General features: G+C 47.5%; 1 protein-coding gene across 8 annotated transcripts in view; it reads left to right on the top strand.

Moving 5' to 3' along the window:
• LOC140392069 (interleukin-5 receptor subunit alpha-like) overlaps positions 1-17105 on the top strand; it is a 204791-nt gene extending 187686 nt beyond the window's left edge. For all 8 annotated transcript variants that reach the window (XM_072477297.1, XM_072477298.1, XM_072477292.1 and 5 more), the window contains 3 exons: positions 6903-6996; positions 8917-9007; positions 16203-17105. In XM_072477297.1, coding sequence (XP_072333398.1) covers positions 6903-6996; positions 8917-9007; positions 16203-16289 — 272 coding nt within the window. In that variant the 3' untranslated portion in view covers positions 16290-17105. The remainder of the gene's footprint in view (positions 1-6902; positions 6997-8916; positions 9008-16202) is intronic.
• The last annotated feature ends 775 nt before the right edge of the window (positions 17106-17880 follow it).

The following is a 17880-nucleotide window of genomic DNA, read 5'->3' as shown; positions in this document are numbered from 1 at the left end:
GGGCACCTCCCGGGGCCAGATCCTCCCGCGCCCCCCCAAGAACCCCGGAGGCCGCCTTCGCCGCCAGGTCCCGCCGGTAAGGGACCTACTCCAATTTACGCCGGAGAAAGACGGGCGGGACTTCGGCCGATCGTGGGCCGGAGAATTCGAGCAGCCCCGGGGCCAATTGAGGCGCACCGGACCCCGCCATTCTCCGAGACAGCGCGACTCACGCCGGGCCGATATTTTGGGGCCTGGAGAATTTGGAGGACAGCGGGGGCGGGATTCACGCTGACCCCTGGCGATTCTCCGACCCGGCGGGGGGTCGGAGAATCCCGCCCAAAATCTCTATTTCATTCGTCAGATGTCTATTTGCTCCAAAAAAAATCAAAATACAGCTGTAAATCTAAATTAACAACAGCAAATACTGACAACATGCAGCAGGCCAGGGAACATCACTCTCGCCTCTGAGTTAAAAGGTTCTGCATTCGAGTCGCAATCCAGGGATTTGCGCACGCAAAAATCTAGGCTGACATTCCAGCTGATTTCTGCTCTCTCGAGTGGACAGAAATGATCCAATGGCACTATTTCAAACTGGAGCACGGGAGTTAACTGTTGTGTACTGGAATCTCTCAATTAGCATCACATTTATTACATTGCTATTGGTGGGAGATTTCTGTGCAAAATTTAGCTGCCCCATTTCCTATATTAGTACAGTGACTAAGTTCTTCTTTAGCTGTAAAGCACTTTGGAATGCCGATCTTTTATTTCCCTTACATATTGTTAGGATCCTGGTGATAACCCAACTATTTGCAATTTGTAAAATTGTGAAGAAATGTTACTGCACCACATGGGTGATGGCACTGACCCATTGGTATTTTTCTATATTAAAATACACTTTAATTTGATCACAGAATTAACCACATTAACATCAGGGAACTAGTTTCACAGTTAACAGTTACAATAGTTCTTTAGTAAAAGGAGAAACTTTAACTTACTTCCTAAATCTGCCTTTGTATTCCAATTAGGCAAACCAATATCGACCAAATACCACTCATGAATAAAGTTAACAATGAGGTTTCTACTTGCTTTTCTCTGTGCAGAGTCTTTGGAGAAATGGGTGACCACCAGAAAGGGCAGGCAGTCAGTGCAGGAATCCCCTGTGGTTGTCCCCCTCTCGAACAGATATACCCCTTTGGATACTGTCGGGGGGGATAGCCTATCAGGGGAAAACAGCAGCAGCCAGAGCAGTGGCACCACGGCTGGCTCTGATGTTCAGAAGGGAGGGTCAAAGCGCAGAAGAGTAATAGTAATAGGGGACTCTATAGTCAGGGGCACAGATAGGCGCTTCTGTGGATGTGAAAGAGACTCCAGGATGGTATGTTGCCTCCCTGGTGCCAGGGTCCAGGATGTCTCCGAACGGGTAGAGGGAATCCTGAAGGGGGAGGGCAAACAGGCAGAGGTCGTTGTACATATTGGTACTAACGACATAGGCAGGAAGGGGCATGAGGTCCTGCAGCAGGAGTTCAGGGAGCTAGGCAGAAAGTTAAAAGACAGGACCTCGAGGGTTGTAATCTCGGGATTACTCCCTGTGCCACGTGCCAGTGAGGCTAGAAATAGGAAGATAGAGCAGACAAACACGTGGCTAAACAGCTGGTGTAGGAGGGAGGGTTTCTGTTATCTGGACCACTGGGAGCTCTTCCGGGGCAGGTGTGACCTGTATAAGATGGACGGGTTGCATCTAAACCGGAGAGGCATAAATATCCTGGCCGCGAGGTTTGCTAGTGTCACACGGGAGGGTTTAAACTAGTATGGCAGGGGGGTGGGCACGGGAGCAATAGGTCAGAAGGTGAGAGCATTGAGGGAGAACTAGGGAATAGGGACAGTGTGGCTCTGAGGCAGAGCAGACGGGGAGAAGTTGCTGAACACAGCGGGTCTGGTGGCCTGAAGTGCATATGTTTTAATGCAAGGAGCATTACGGGTAAGGCAGATGAACTTAGAGCTTGGATTACTACTTGGAACTATGATGTTGTTTCCATTACAGAGACCTGGTTGAGGGAAGGGCAGGATTGGCAGCTAAACGTTCCAGGATTTAGATGTTTCAGGCGGGATAGAGGGGGATGTAAAAGGGGAGGCGGAGTTGCGCTACTTGTTCGGGAGAGTATCACAGCTATACAGCGAGAGGACACCTCAGAGGGCAGTGAGGCTATATGGGTAGAGATCAGGAATAAGAAGGGTGCAGTCACAATGTTGGGGGTATACTACAGGCCTCCCAACAGCCAGCGGGAGATAGAGGAGCAGATAGGTAGACAGATTTTGGAAAAGAGTAAAAACAACAGGGTTGTGGTGATGGGAGACTTCAACTTCCCCAATATTGACTGGGACTCACTTAGTGCCAGGGGCTTAGACGGGGCAGAGTTTGTAAGGAGCATCCAGGAGGGCTTCTTAAAACAATATGTAAACAGTCCAACTAGGGAAGGGGCGGTACTGGACCTGGTATTGGGGAATGAGCCCGGCCAGGTGGTAGATGTTTCAGTAGGGGAGCATTTCGGTAACAGTGACCACAATTCAGTAAGTTTTAAAGTACTGGTGGACAAGGATAAGAGTGGTCCGAGGATGAATGTGCTAAATTGGGGGAAGGCTAATTATAACAATATTAGGCGGGAACTGAAGAACATAGATTGGGGGCGGATGTTTGAGGGCAAATCAACATCTGACATGTGGGAGGCTTTCAAGTGTCAGTTGAAAGGAATACAGGACAGGCATGTTCCTGTGAGGAAGAAAGATAAATACGGCAATTTTCGGGAACCTTGGATGACGAGTGATATTGTAGGCCTCGTCAAAAAGAAAAAGGAGGCATTTGTCAGGGCTAAAAGGCTGGGAACAGACGAAGCCTGTGTGGCATATAAGGAAAGTAGGAAGGAACTTAAGCAAGGAGTCAGGAGGGCTAGAAGGGGTCATGAAAAGTCATTGGCAAATAGGGTTAAGGAAAATCCCAAGGCTTTTTACACGTACATAAAAAGCAAGAGGGTAGCCAGGGAAAGGGTTGGCCCACTGAAGGATAGGCAAGGGAATCTATGTGTGGAGCCAGAGGAAATGGGCGAGGTACTAAATGAATACTTTGCATCAGTATTCACCAAAGAGAAGGAATTGGTAGATGTTGAGTCTGGAGAAGGGGGTGTAGATAGCCTGGGTCACATTGTGATCCAAAAAGACGAGGTGTTGGGTGTCTTAAAAAATATTAAGGTAGATAAGTCCCCAGGGCCGGATGGGATCTACCCCAGAATACTGAAGGAGGCTGGAGAGGAAATTGCTGAGGCCTTGACAGAAATCTTTGGATCCTCGCTGTCTTCAGGGGATGTCCCGGAGGACTGGAGAATAGCCAATGTTGTTCCTCTGTTTAAGAAGGGTGGCAGGGATAATCCCGGGAACTACAGGCCGGTGAGCCTTACTTCAGTGGTAGGGAAATTACTGGAGAGAATTCTTCGAGACAGGATCTACTCCCATTTGGAAGCAAATGGACGTATTAGTGAGAGGCAGCACGGTTTTGTGAAGGGGAGGTCGTGTCTCACTAACTTGATAGAGTTTTTCGAGGAGGTCACTAAGATGATTGATGCAGGTAGGGCAGTAGATGTTGTCTATATGGACTTCAGTAAGGCCTTTGACAAGGTCCCTCATGGTAGACTAGTACAAAAGGTGAAGTCACACGGGATCAGGGGTGAACTGGCAAGGTGGATACAGAACTGGCTAGGCCATAGAAGGCAGAGGGTAGCAATGGAGGGATGCTTTTCTAATTGGAGGGCTGTGACCAGTGGTGTTCCACAGGGATCAGTGCTGGGACCTTTGCTCTTTGTAGTATATATAAATGATTTGGAGGAAAATGTAACTGGTCTGATTAGTAAGTTTGCAGACGACACAAAGGTTGGTGGAATTGCGGATAGCGATGAGGACTGTCTGAGGATACAGCAGGATTTAGATTGTCTGGAGACTTGGGCGGAGAGATGGCAGATGGAGTTTAACCTGGACAAATGTGAGGTAATGCATTTTGGAAGGGCTAATGCAGGTAGGGAATATACAGTGAATGGTAGAACCCTCAAGAGTATTGAAAGTCAAAGAGATCTAGGAGTACAGGTCCACAGATCACTGAAAGGGGCTACACAGGTGGAGAAGGTAGTCAAGAAGGCATACGGCATGCTTGCCTTCATTGGCCGGGGCATTGAGTATAAGAATTGGCAAGTCATGTTGCAGCTGTATAGAACCTTAGTTAGGCCACACTTGGAGTATAGTGTTCAATTCTGGTCGCCACACTACCAGAAGGATGTGGAGGCTTTAGAGAGGGTGCAGAAGAGATTTACCAGAATGTTGCCTGGTATGGAGGGCATAAGCTATGAGGAGCGATTGAATAAACTCGGTTTGTTCTCACTGGAACGAAGGAGGTTGAGGGGCGACCTGATAGAGGTATAACAAAATTATGAGGGGCATAGACAGAGTGGATAGTCAGAGGCTTTTCCCCAGGGTAGAGGGGTCAATTACTAGGGGGCATAGGTTTAAGGTGAGAGGGGCAAAGTTTAGAGTAGATGTACGAGGCAAGTTTTTTACGCAGAGGGTAGTGGGTGCCTGGAACTCACTACCGGAGGAGGTAGTGGAAGCAGGGACGATAGGGACATTTAAGGGGCATCTTGACAAATATATGAATAGGATGGGAATAGAAGGATACGGACCCAGGAAGTGTAGAAGATTGTAGTTTAGTCGGGCAGTATGGTCGGCACGGGCTTGGAGGGCCGAAGGGCCTGTTCCTGTGCTGTACATTTCTTTGTTCTTTGTTCTTTGTTCTTTCAGGACCAAAACTGAAACACCTCTGTTCAGATTAAAATCCGAGGAGGAACTAACTTTTCATACAGATATGGCTCCTCCCCTTAATTACATAAACTGTACCCAAAGCATAAGGTATTCTTCTGTCTCCTCCCACAAGATGCCCCTTGATCTGTCCAGCCAGGACCAAACACAATACCGCTCATAAATTAAAAGCAAATTACTGCGGATGCTGGAATCTGAAACGAAAGAGAAAATGCTGGAAAATCTCAGCAAGTCTGGCAGCATCTGTAGGGAGAGAAAAGAGCTAACGTTTCGAGTCCGATGACTCTTTGTCAAAGCTCATAAATTATGCACACTCCAATTGATATTTATATGTGAACAATATACCATTAGCAGAACAGTTAAGCTGCAAAATCAAAGATTACCTCACTTTTACAACCCCTTAATCACATCTTTAGGGGTCATAGGGCGGGATTCCCCAATCGCCGAAATTGCGTTCGGCGATCAGCCGGAGAATTCGTTTTTACGTTGGAATCGGGGGCGGCCGTTTGTCCGATGCTCCCCCCCCCCCCTCAGAAACGTTCTCGTTTACCGCATGTCATCGGGACGCCTCAGGATGTCACCTGTGGCCCTCCCCCGATGCTCCACCCCCAATGAGCCGAGTCCCCGATGGCGTGGCCGTGTGTCCTCTCACTGTCGCCTCAGTTGGGGGGAGTTTCGTTCCGCTGGCAGGTGGGACTTCGGCGGGGGCTGGGGGGGACTAGTGGAAGGTGGTCCATGGGTGGCAAGAGGGGTTACAGGGAGGCAGATTTTGGCAGGCCGGTTCCGCGCGCGGCCTGCGCCATGTTCTTCGGCGCGGCCGCCGCAAGCCACGGACCGGACCATTCTGCGTCCCGATCGGCAGGGGGGCTTTACGTGCCGCAGCTACTAGCCCCCCAATGGATGGAGCATCGGTGCGGGGGCGGCGTCAACGTTTTGGATGTAAGACCAGACAGATCCTGTGGACATAGCCGCAGAATTGGAGAATCCAGCCCATAATGTCTATCTGTATCTTAACCCAGGTTTTAATAATATTACTGCAACAATATATTAAATATGACAATTTCTAACATTCATCACAATATTCACCTCCTCATTTTAATGAGACCAGGCCTGGAATTCAGACTGTCCAAAATTAGGACACACACTTAACAAGATTGCAATCGAATTTCTAAGGCCATATCATTGAACGTGGGCGTCTTGTAGTGCAATGGGTAGAGCCAGAAGCTCTGGGTTCAAGTCCCACTCCAGTACTTCATGGCCAAGGAAGGAGCATTCAGAATGCAGTCAAACATTTTGAAGATTGATTTGAAAATCCTTTCAACACATGCCAATGATAGGCAGTGAGAGTGGGAGAGATTCCTGGTCAGCCATGTGTTGTTAAGAAATGGAAACTACATCCATCACTATCCGAAGCTCCAGGCTACAACGTACACAATAAAAATGCATGTTGCCACAACAACTCAGACTCCTTGTGGGGTGGGGTTAGGCGTGGTTTGATCACTGTTCTGGCTGCGTTTCTGGGACCTGTCTCCTTGCCCTACCGGTGGTGGAGCTCATGGTGCTATGAGTTAAGATCTTTGAACGTGTCCATGTTCATCAATTTTGCTGTGGGCAGGATTTTGCCGACACCCATGACATGCTTTCTGATGATGGAAGTTAGCTTTATTGGCCGCCGGGGCACTCTACGGCGTTTAGCATGTCTTGCCCACCCCACTGCCAGGGAACTCGCCCCGAGGGGTCTCCTTCAGCGGGAGCAGAAGATCCCGCCAGTGGGATGGGTTGGAAAATCTCGCCCTATGTATCACAAGGGGCTGGTTTAGCGCAAGGGGCTGGTTTAGCACACTGAGCTAAATCGCTGGCTTTTAAAGCAGGCCAGCAGCCCAGTTCAATTCCTGTACCAGCCTCCCCGAACAGACGCCGGAATGTGGCAACTAGGGGCTTTTCACAGTAACTTCATTGAAGCCTACTTGTGACAATAAGCAATTTTCATTTCATTGCAACTTTCACATGTTTTGAAACAATAAATATCACTTATGACCTATAATACCTTCCTTGTTTATTTACAGAAAATCTCCATTCGTTTAATGCATATTGGATGTTGCTTATGTTGGCCATCATCACAGCGATGACAGGGCTGCTTCTACTGTTTGCATTTAGAAGGTAATTCTCCATCCAGAGGTTCATTGAGTTATAATTAATATCAGGTTTCTCCCGGCTCCTGTCCTGATGGCACTGACTGGCATCAGGGTTCAGCTCCAAATGGCTTCAGCTCCCTGCGGTGCCTTGTTACAAATCAAGACTCCTGAAACTCTGCATGGTCTCTCCCAATCTCTTGCCGCAGCTTTGATGTGAGACTGGTAGAATCCTCTGAGAAGCAGTTTAACTGGAATCGTGTGCTTGTTGTCTGTGGGCATAAAGGTTCGGGTGGATGGTGCTCACCAATCTCCTGGTAAATCACAGTTGGAAATATAACTGCAGACTCTTTTTCTCACTTTTTCTCTTTCATTATTTTACTCCCTGTATCTCTCTCGCACATTTTGGTCTTACTACTCGTTTCTTAAGATGGTCAGAATTATTTGTGGATAATGTCACCTTTATGTTTTGGAGACCAAGAATTATGATTGGCACAAACACACATTATATCCAACACATTTACTGGGAAATTTAAACAAAACCATTTCAATTAAATCAGACTGCTGCTCCTCAGGTGGTGAATCAGAGATGACTGTAGATTCTTTATGAATTATCTTTGACTGAGATCTTCCTGCTTAGTTGATAAGTACACAGTTAAACATTAAGTCAGATAGTTACCCATCGGTGCTTAATCTGGGGTGACTGAATGTCTCTTAGAAGTGATCTTTAAACAAAATCTTCCTGGTTGGTTCACTGGACTCTTCCTGTTGATAAGTATACAAATCAAAATTAGAATCATGGAAGCTTATAGCATAAAAACAGGCCCTTTGGCCCAACTTGTCAATGCCACCCAGTTTTTACCACTAAGCTAGTCCAAATTGCCCGTAAAATCAGACAGTCACTGGTCAGTGATGAATTTATGAGTATAGGTTGTATGGGAGGGATCTTTGACCAAGATCAGGTTAGCCAACACACTTCTCTTTAACATGTACCTTCTGTCTTCTTTCTTTCGTACTCCTGTGCGGTACTTGGGTTTAGGTACAGAATACAATTTGTAAAAAGAACTCATGCACAGTCTGTTCAATATGTGATTGGTTAGTTGGTTGCAAGATCAACTGTTGGTTGGTTATCATATTCCTAAACTGTCTTCCATTTGCTTTTTTCTGTCTTCCATTGGCTTAGCCATATGAGGCGTTCTTCCTATCCCTCTATAATGACCTATCTGGCTTCAATCAGTTTGTTGTGACTGACCGTTCTGTTTCAATGTAAATTGTCCTACTCTGTTCAGCAGTGACACGGGAAATTTTCAGAGGGGATCATTGCCTTGCTTTCAATTGTGACAATCCTGGCTGGCATTACGTTTCCTAACCAGTGTCACTGAGACCAATCATAGAACACTGCAAAGATTCTGAACTAAGCCGCCATATGGAGACCATTCTGCTTGTTTAAAAGAATACTGTGGAGGTCACAATGGTGAAGCAATACTTCCCACTGGGGTGGTGTGTGAATCATATTAACTTGCATTTAAGATTTATTTTAACTCTCCAAAGGGTAGATTTTGGGCTAAATCGCTGGCTTTTAAAGCAGACCAAGGCAGGCCAGCAGCACGGTTCGATTCCTGTACCAGCCTCCCCAAACAGGCGCCGGAATGTGGCGACTAGGGGCTTTTCACAGTAACTTCATTTGAAGCCTACTTGTGACAATAAGCGATTTTCATTTCATTTCATTTTCAATGGGTGATAATGGGTTGGCACCTTATTTTACAACTTTCCCATTGACTTCAATGGAAATAGTAATGAGGAGAGATCTTCACCAGGCTGATGACCTGATATCACACGCTCTCCACTATCACACAATGCCACGATCTATCCCAAATGCTCTTCTGTATTTATATGCAAACTAATGTCAAGTTAATTGGGTTTAATTAATGTGTTTAACATTGTTTAGGTGCAAAGTGTTGGAAACAGTATGCGAACCAATCCCTGATCCTCAAAAGAAGTTTAAAGCGTTGTTTGAGGAATACAATGGTGACTTTCAGGTAGGCAGAAAGTAATCAAATGCCAAATGCTCCACGGTCAGAAATTCAGGCATTCATTACCTGATTGTTTGTATCTTATGTAGCATTGTGTGTTTTCCATGGAATAGAAGACTCCTTTTCAGGCATGTCAAAAACCATTAATACGTTTCAATTTTGAGTGCTATTGCCTGGAAGTGGGAGATGATGTAGAAACACTTTGTTTCAGCTGAAAATGAATACTGATCCTGCCTGATGCTCCAAGTCTCAGAGAGCCTCAGAATTCAAACATTTTATTGCTCAAGTTCAACAAATCACAACTGGGGAAGCAGAGTCATTGGGGTAAATGTTTGTCTTTGCTGTATGGGTAGTAATCTGGCACAGCGGGTCAGCCACTGGTCATAGACCCTGTCCAGTTTACATTCTATTAATCAGCTGTTAGGGTGCACTGTTAACCAAGGAAAGTTGAGTAATTAGACCACATTGGATAAGAGGTCACTCAAACCATATTACGCTTCTCTATGGAGAAGTCTTTTATTGGTTTCTGATGAACAAGGATATCACTTGCACCAAAATTGTATGCAATGTCAGCAGTTCAAGCCAAGTAGTTGGGGGTCAGTGGCTCAGTTCGCTGGACAGCTGGTTAGTACTGCGGAGCAAAGCCAACAGCGTGGGATCAATTTCCATACCAGCTGAGGTTATTCATGAAGGCCCCGCCTTCTCAGCCTTGCCCCTCGCCTGAGGTATGGTGACCCTCAGGCTAAATCACCGGCTCTCGAAGAGGAGAGCAGTCTCAGGGACTGTGGCAACATCTATTTTATTAGATACTGAATACCAAAACAAAACACATGAATTGGGTGGAAAATCTATTCTGAATGAAAACAGAATGCTGGAAAAATTCATGAGGTAGAGAGAGAGAGAGAGAGAGAGAAAGGAAAATTTCAGGTTGATTAACTTTGATCACCAGTTTAATCTTTCACAAGTGTCTCCCTTATCTCCCCTCATGCCATCTCCAATCTCATGAGATCCACTTTGCTCTGTCCTGAATTTATTCCCACTCAGTTTTCTCTCCTGACACTCATTCTAGCTGATACAATGAATGGTTCACTCTCCTCAGACACTGTCCACCTCCCTATCCGATCTACCATGATCACTGCATCTTCCTCCTCAAAACAACTGTTGGTTCTTCCAGGCCCATAAATTTTGGCATTCTCTCTCAGAGCCTCTTAGGTTCCTCCTCCTTTAAAATGCTTGTTAAAAGCTATCCCTTTATCAAATCTTTTACTTCATCTCATAATAATAACATCTTCTTTGATTCAGTGTCCATTATTGTCTGGGTGCACTTCTGGGAAGCACTGTGAAACATTTTCTCGATAACATGCCCCTCTGGCAGTTGTACCCCAGCCAGATTACAATCTGGTAATAAGAAGGAAGCAGGAGGGCCACACAGCTCCTGACCTCATTTCAGTATTGGTCCAAACATGGACAAAAAAGAGTGAATTCAACAGGTGAGGTGCTGGTGACTGCCCTTGACATCAAGGCAGTACTTGGGAGTTTGGAATCAAGGAGCTTCAACAAAGCTGCAGTCACCGGGAATCAGGAGAAAATCTCTCCACTGAAAGGAAGTTGTTCATCATTGGTTGAGGCCAACTCTCACAGCCTTCAGCCATCGCGACAGGAGTTCCCTGGGGCAATGTTCGAGATCCAATCATCTTCAGCTGCCTCCCTCCATCTCAAAGTCAGAAGTGGGGCTGCTCATGGGTGACAGCGCAATGTACAGCACCATTTGTCACTCCTCAGATACTTCAGTAGTCTGTGTCCACAAGCAGCAACACTTGGGCAACATTCGGACCTGGGCTGATAAGTGGCAAGTAATATCCATGCCACCAAAGTGCCAGGCAATGACAATCTTCAACAGGACAGAATCTAACCATCTCTTAATGCTCAATGGCATTAACGTTGCTGAATCCCCCATCAACCATCAATATCCTGGGGGTTACCACTGACTAGAAACTGAATCAGATCAGCAATATAAATACTGTGGTTATGAGAGCACATCAGAGGCTGGGAATTCTGCAGTGGGTAACTCACCTCCTCACTCCCCAAAGCTTTTCCAACATCTACAAGGCACAAGTCAGGAGTGTTATGGAATTGTCTACAATTGCCTGGATGAGGCATTTCCAATAACACCCAGGAATCTTGACACCATTCAGGACAAAACTGCCTCTTTGATTGGCAACCCATCCACCACCTCAGAAATTCATTCCTGCACTACCAAAGCCAAGTGTCTACAGCGTATTCCATGTATAAGGTACACTGCAACAACATGCCAAGCCCCCTATGACAGCACCTTCCAAACCCATACCTCTACCAGCTTGAAGGACAAGGGCAGAAGACAAATGGGAACATCATCATCTGCAAGTTGCACTCCAAGCCACACACACCATCCTGAATTGGAACTATATTGCTGTACCTTCACGATCGCTGTGTTAAAAACGTGGAAATCCCTACTCAATTCACTGTGGCTGTACTTACAACACGGACTGTAATGTTCAAGAAACACCTTCTCATGGGCAATTAGGAATGGGCAACAAACACTGGCCTTGTCAGGGATGCTCATTTCCCATGAGAGGATGATTAAAAATGGGAATCGTAATTGAAAACATTTGTGATGAAAAAGATCTATGCGTAAACATAGATTAGGCCTCAGTTGAAGTAATGTGTTCAATTCTTGACACAGAATTTTATGAAGGAGGTAACTGTCATGATATTCAGGTGAACATCACAGCACATACATACACACATAATGATGGACAGACCAACGGACCAATCAACACACAAAACTATACAGCCAATCACAGACAAGAGCATACACAGTACAAAGCAGGGAACACGACACCTCCTGGGCACTCGAGCAGGAGAGGGCTCAGGGCACAGACCTCATTGCCAGCCACTCAGAGGTTCACCATGTGCTGAATACCAGAGGTTAATATGTTAATAGTTCATTGAAATAAAACTGCGTTGTACCATTCGCAACCGTGTTGGTTGGTCTGTGTATCAGAGTACCCAACACTTCAGTAACGACTTCAGAGAAGGCCCAGAAAGCATTGACTTGAATAGTCCCAGGGATGCGGATCTTCAGTTCTGTAGAAAGACTGGAGAAGCTTTGATTGTTCTTCTTAGAGCAGCAAATATTAAGTGGGGATTTAATAGGGATGCTTAAAATCGTGAAATGTTTTGGGAGAGTGAATAAGGAGAAACAGTTTCCACTGGCAGAAGTAGAGGGCACAGATTTAAGGTAATTGGCAGAGCCAACGTGAAGAAACATTTCTTTTGCACCAGTTGTGATGATCTCAGATATACAGCCTGAAAAAGATGCTGAATGCACATTCAATAATGTCATTCAGTTTAGGCTAAATGAAGGAATAAAATTATGGGGGCTAAGGGGAAACACAGCGAGTGGGAAAGTTAATAGTCTGACCAGTCAGTTTAACCTCAGTGGCGTGGGAGGGGAGGGGGTGGGGGGGGGGAGCTTCCAGAAATGATTATTCGGATCAAAATTAATAGTCATTTGGGCAAATACGGGCTAATTAAGGAAAGGCAGCATTGATTTGTTCAGGGTAAATCCTATTTAACTAACTTACCTGGTCTTATAACTCCTGAGTATCATATGGGGTGGGAACAATTAACTTCCCCATGAACCTTACAGAAGAGGGCGGGGACCTCTAAATCATGTATATATATGGTATATAAAGCCGGCCAGTTAGGCACCAGGAAGGCAGACCCAGTTGGGATCTACAGTGCGATGCATATTATAGTTATTGTAAATAAACAAAGGTTCTTTGAATTTCTCGGTGTGAACTCCTTCGTGGTCTTATAAAACTGGCGATGAGGGTCAAACTGGAAAGCTATCACCGCTGCCTCTTGACCTGCAGAAAAGCTGTTTCTTACGGTTTCCTGCACGCCCACTCTTGTTTCTTCTTCAAAATGAGCTGCAAGGGGGCCAACATGGTCGCAAGGTTTGGATGACCTTGCCGTAATAGTTAACATATTTGGAGGCAAAAACAAAACGTTTTCATCAAATACACAACCACTTACCACTCCCCGAAAGGTTCTACCACCCTGGCCCACACCTGGTATACACCAGTATAATCTTTATTGTCACAAGTAGGCTTACATTAACACTGCAATGAAGTTACTGTGAAAAGCCCCTAGTCGCCACATTCCAGCACCTGTTCAGGTACACAGAGGGAGAATTCAGAATGTCCAAATTACCTAACAGCACGTCTTTCAGGACTTGTGGGAAGAAACCGGAGCACCCGGAGGAAACCCACGCAGACACGGGGAGAACTTGCAGACTCCAGACAGACAGTGACCCAAGCCAGGAATCGAACCTGGGACCCAGGTGCTGTGAAGGAACAGTGCCAACCACTGTGCTGCCGTGCCATAAAACATTAACTTCTCCCTGCGCAGTCGAACGCCAGTGGCCGCAAACCAGCAGAGGACCTCACCGAGGTTCCGTAAGTGTTCCTGGTATATTGAACTGGTGATCAGTGTATCGTCAAGGCAGACCGCGACGCTTGATAATCCCTGCAGTGTGTTCTCCATGACACGCTGGAATATAGCGTGAGCCGCCGATACCCCGGAAGGCAGATGGGTATACTAATGCAGCCCACGGTGCATGTTCACTGTCACAAACTTCTTGATCCCGGGACCAAGACGAGCTGGAGGTAAGCATGGCTCATGTGAAGCTTCGTGGAGGTGTGGCCTCTGCTGAACTTCGCATACATGGGGTGGGGTAGCTGTCTAAATGTGAAACCCAGTTGATGGTCAACTTGTAGTCACCACAAAGACTTCAGGTTTCAGCACAGGCCCGACTGGCGTCGGCCAATCCTCAAACTGTCTGGGCAGATTATGCCTAGCTGCACCAAACGAACAAGCTCAGCATCTACTTTTGCCCACAGAGTGTATGGGACCAGCCGGGCATGGAAATAGCGTGGCTATGCTGATTAGTCGATGCAGATTTTTGCCGTTACCCCCGGATTCTGCCCAGACCTTCCTGAAAGACCTCAGAAAAACGTTGCTAACACAGCCTCCGGCCCATCCGGGTGCATGCGGCAAACCCGTTGCCAGTCGAGGCGGAGGTGCTTCAACCAGTCTCACCACAGCAAGCTAGAGCCATTTCCACACCACATCCAGGGGCAAACTGGCTGACTGCTGCCCGTATTTAACGGGAATCACCGAAGTACCGGCAATGGCCAATGGTTCCCCAGTATATGTGGTCAACCGGCCATCAGTGTCCTGCAAGATCAGTGTTTGGATCCCAGAGCTGATGCGGTCAAACGTTTTCGACTGGTGACCAAGACAGAGGCCCCGGTATCTAACTCCATCTCAATTGGATGACCGTTTATATGGAGAGTGTTGGGGATTGGTGCCATCTTTGGCACGATGCAGTTTAATTGTTGGCAGTCATCAATATCCTTGCCCAAATAAGACGTTGCTCCCAGGGAGGGCGATTGTACGTGGTGGGAGAATGGGACTTCTCTTGGGCGCCTTTCAGCCTCGTGTCAACGGTCATATGCACAGGTTTCCCGCAATTTGGTTCCTCCGGGTTGGGGGAAAATGGCCGCCGTTGGGTCCAGCTATCAGCGATAATGCCCCCAGGATCGGGGGCCCGAATCTTCGGTCCTGGATGGTGGCACTCGGCCTGTGGTTGGGCTTCCCAGGAAGAGGACCTCCATACCTTGCAGCTCCTGCACCTCTTGTTCTGCACTCTCGCGGGATATGGCGATTTTGATGGCCCTCTGCAGGTGCAAGCGCGGTTCGGCTTCTCTTGGGTTGCAGCGTTATGCATTCCGCAAACTAATCTGCCTCACAATGCTTCTGACAAGGATGCCCCGAACTCACAAAACTCCATGAGCTTCCTCAAGCTGTCCAAAAACTCGGTCACAAACTCACCTTATGTTTTGGGCAGCTGTATGAAAACGGAAATGTCGAACTATTATGGGCGGATTGGGGTTGAAATGCTCGCCCACTAACGGTGCCAAAGTGGTGAAAGACCGTGTATCCGGTGCGTCGGGGTAAGTGAGGCTCTTAATTCCACTGTAAGTGCCGGCTCCACAAGCTAAGAGGAGGATAACTGTCTGGTTCTCATCCCCGATAGTGGCGCTCATTCAAAAAAAAATACTGCATTCATTCCACATATTGGAACCATCCATACCTGCATCGAAGGTTTCGAGCTTCCCCATTTGTAGCACCCCGGCTGTTGGTAAAATGGCCTCCCGAGATTTGTGCAAAGTGGGCGAGTTGGAAGAAATTGTCACCCCCGCCAGCTCCACTTTAAACTCATCGCCAGTGTTGGATCCAAACAGAGTGACCCCAAGGAACAAATGTGCGCAGAAAAAACCCGAAAAGGTTTAATCAAATACACAACTAAACCCTCCACTCCCCAAAGGGTTCCCCCGCCACAGCCGGGGCTTTGATACCGGTCAGGCTTCCCTTGTTAAGGGAAAGCCCGCCCCCTTTAACAGGGAAGTTGATATTCTGCCGAGGTCACGGAGAACCTAGTGGTCCATACCCCCTGACCTCTGTACGGGTTATAGCACCACCGAAACTGGCAGGATAGGTTAAGAGAATGGTGAATAAAGTATTCCTTTTCCTGGGCTATGTACACTAAACCTGCATGAAACATTGGTGTGGCTTCAACTGGAGTATTGTGACCAGTCCTGGGCATTACACTTCAGGAAGAATGTGAAGGTATAAGAGAGGGCACATAAAAGATTGGTTCCAACGATGAAGTCATGTGGACAGGTCGGAGAAGTTAGGACGTTTCTTTTCAGAGACGGTCGAGTGATTTGATAGAGATGCTCAAAATTGTGAGGTGAGGGCACAGATTTAACGTAATTGGTGAAAATAAACAATGACGACATGAGAAAAAAGCATTATTACGCACAGAGTGGTCAGGGATGCGCTGCCTGAGATGGTGGTGGTGACCCAGTTCAGAGAGGTAATTGCAAAGGAGGAATGTGCAGGGCTATGGGGAGAAGGCACAGGAGTGTTACAGCAAGCTGACTAGCCTTCTTCTGTGCTGTAGCCATTATATTATTCAAAGAGCATGCACAAACACGATGGGTCGAATGGCCTGTGTTGGTGCGGTCTCCATTTATGATTCGATGACAAGTAACTGCATTGATATTAAATTGAACTTTTCCTTCCTCAGAATTGGATTAACTGTCAGATACCAATCTCAAAAGCTGACGAATGCCATCCAATTGCCATCGAAGAAAATCCCCAGGCTGAAGCTTGAATCAAGAAACTTTCATCACAAGTCATCAAAACAAATCTTTGCATTGGCGGACTGCCATAATCCTGCTTGTATGTGCAAATCAGTGTTCAGAATGCTTCATCTTGCCCATGTTTCATCCATTGTAAACCGCTAGTTATTGTCAGTCCGTGTTTCCACATGGCTAAGGATCAGTTCTGAAGCTGACCAGAAATGTTGGGGTGAATTTTCCCACTCCTGTGGTGGGCTGGAGAAGGGTAAGCTCAGAAAATAGCAGGGTGCTGCAGTGGGACGGTGGTTTATCAGGGGCAGCCTGGGAATTGGATTGGTCCCCTGTGCCATGGAAGGGCAACTAATCTGCACACTTAAGGCCAGTTCGTGGCTATTTCGAATACTCACCAACAATTTTCTGGTAGAGCAAGGAGCACCCCCCACCTCCCCAATCTAATGGAGGTGGCCTTCCTGCTGCAATCCAGGGAAGCCACTGGAGTGGACTACTCCATGCCGGCCGTAGGGGACTACGCGCACAGCTGGTCGTAATTGCGACTGAGATAGATGGAACTGAGAGATTTTCCCATTTGCATAGGTTGTCACTTGGCAATATGTCATGTGCAGGCCTGCGAAGGCATCTCCATGTTGGCTCACCCTAACAGTCCTCAATCTGCATTAGGAGTGCCCGTCTCTCCCAAAGGGGTTGCTGAGATTGTAGAGCTACTGAGATTTCATTCCAGATCTGATTGGGTCAGCAGCATCTAAATCCCACTTGACATCCTTAATAAAAGCAAAATACTGCAGGTGCTGGAAATCTGAAATAAAAATAGAAACTTCTGGAAAAACTCAGCAAGTGTGTCAGCATCTGTGGAGAGAAAAAGAGTGTTAGCTTTTTGAATTTGTATGACTCTTATTCAGAACATCCTTGCTGGAGGGGCAAGCGGCACGGTAGTACAGTGGTTAGCAGTATTGCTTCACAGCACCAAGGTCCCGGGTTCAATTCCCGGCTTGGGTCACTGTCTGTGCAGAGTCTGCACGTTCTCCCCGTGTCTGCGTGGGTTTCCTCCGGTTTCCTCCCACAAGTCCTGAAAGACATGGGGCGTCATTCTCCGACCCCCCGCCGGGTCGGAGAATGGCCGTTGGCCGCCGTGAATCCCGCCCCCGCCGAAGTCTCCGAAGGGAGAAAAGTCGGCGGGGCGTTAATGGCGCCGCTGCCGCGGAGAATGTCATGGGTCTGCGCAAGGCAGCCGATTTTCGGCCTGCCGATATTCTCCCTTCCGGATGGGCCGAAGTCCCGTCGACGTGATGACCGTTCACGTCGACGTGAATCAAACCTCCTTCTCATCGGCGTGACCCGGTGCTCCAGGCTCACGCCGACCAGCGAGGAGGTGAGTGACGGCCTGGGGGGTTGGTTCTGGGCAGGAAATGGCGTGGCCGCAGACTGGTTGCGTGAGGAGAGGTGTGTCTCGGCTTGTGTGTGTGTGTGTGCGGCGGGGGGGGGGTGGTTAGAGTAGGCTGGGCTCCGGGGGAGTGCCGGGAGGGGGTCCGTGCTGGGGTGGAGGTTGGGGAGGGGGTCCGTGCTGAGGTGGATGTTGGGGAGGGGGTCCATGCTGGGGTGGAGGTT

The sequence above is a fragment of the Scyliorhinus torazame genome, chromosome 15 (genome assembly GCF_047496885.1).
Source record: "Scyliorhinus torazame isolate Kashiwa2021f chromosome 15, sScyTor2.1, whole genome shotgun sequence".
Lineage (NCBI taxonomy): Eukaryota > Metazoa > Chordata > Chondrichthyes > Carcharhiniformes > Scyliorhinidae > Scyliorhinus > Scyliorhinus torazame.
The sequence above is the reverse complement of the archived record's forward strand: the minus strand, read 5'-3'. Positions and strand labels throughout refer to the sequence as shown.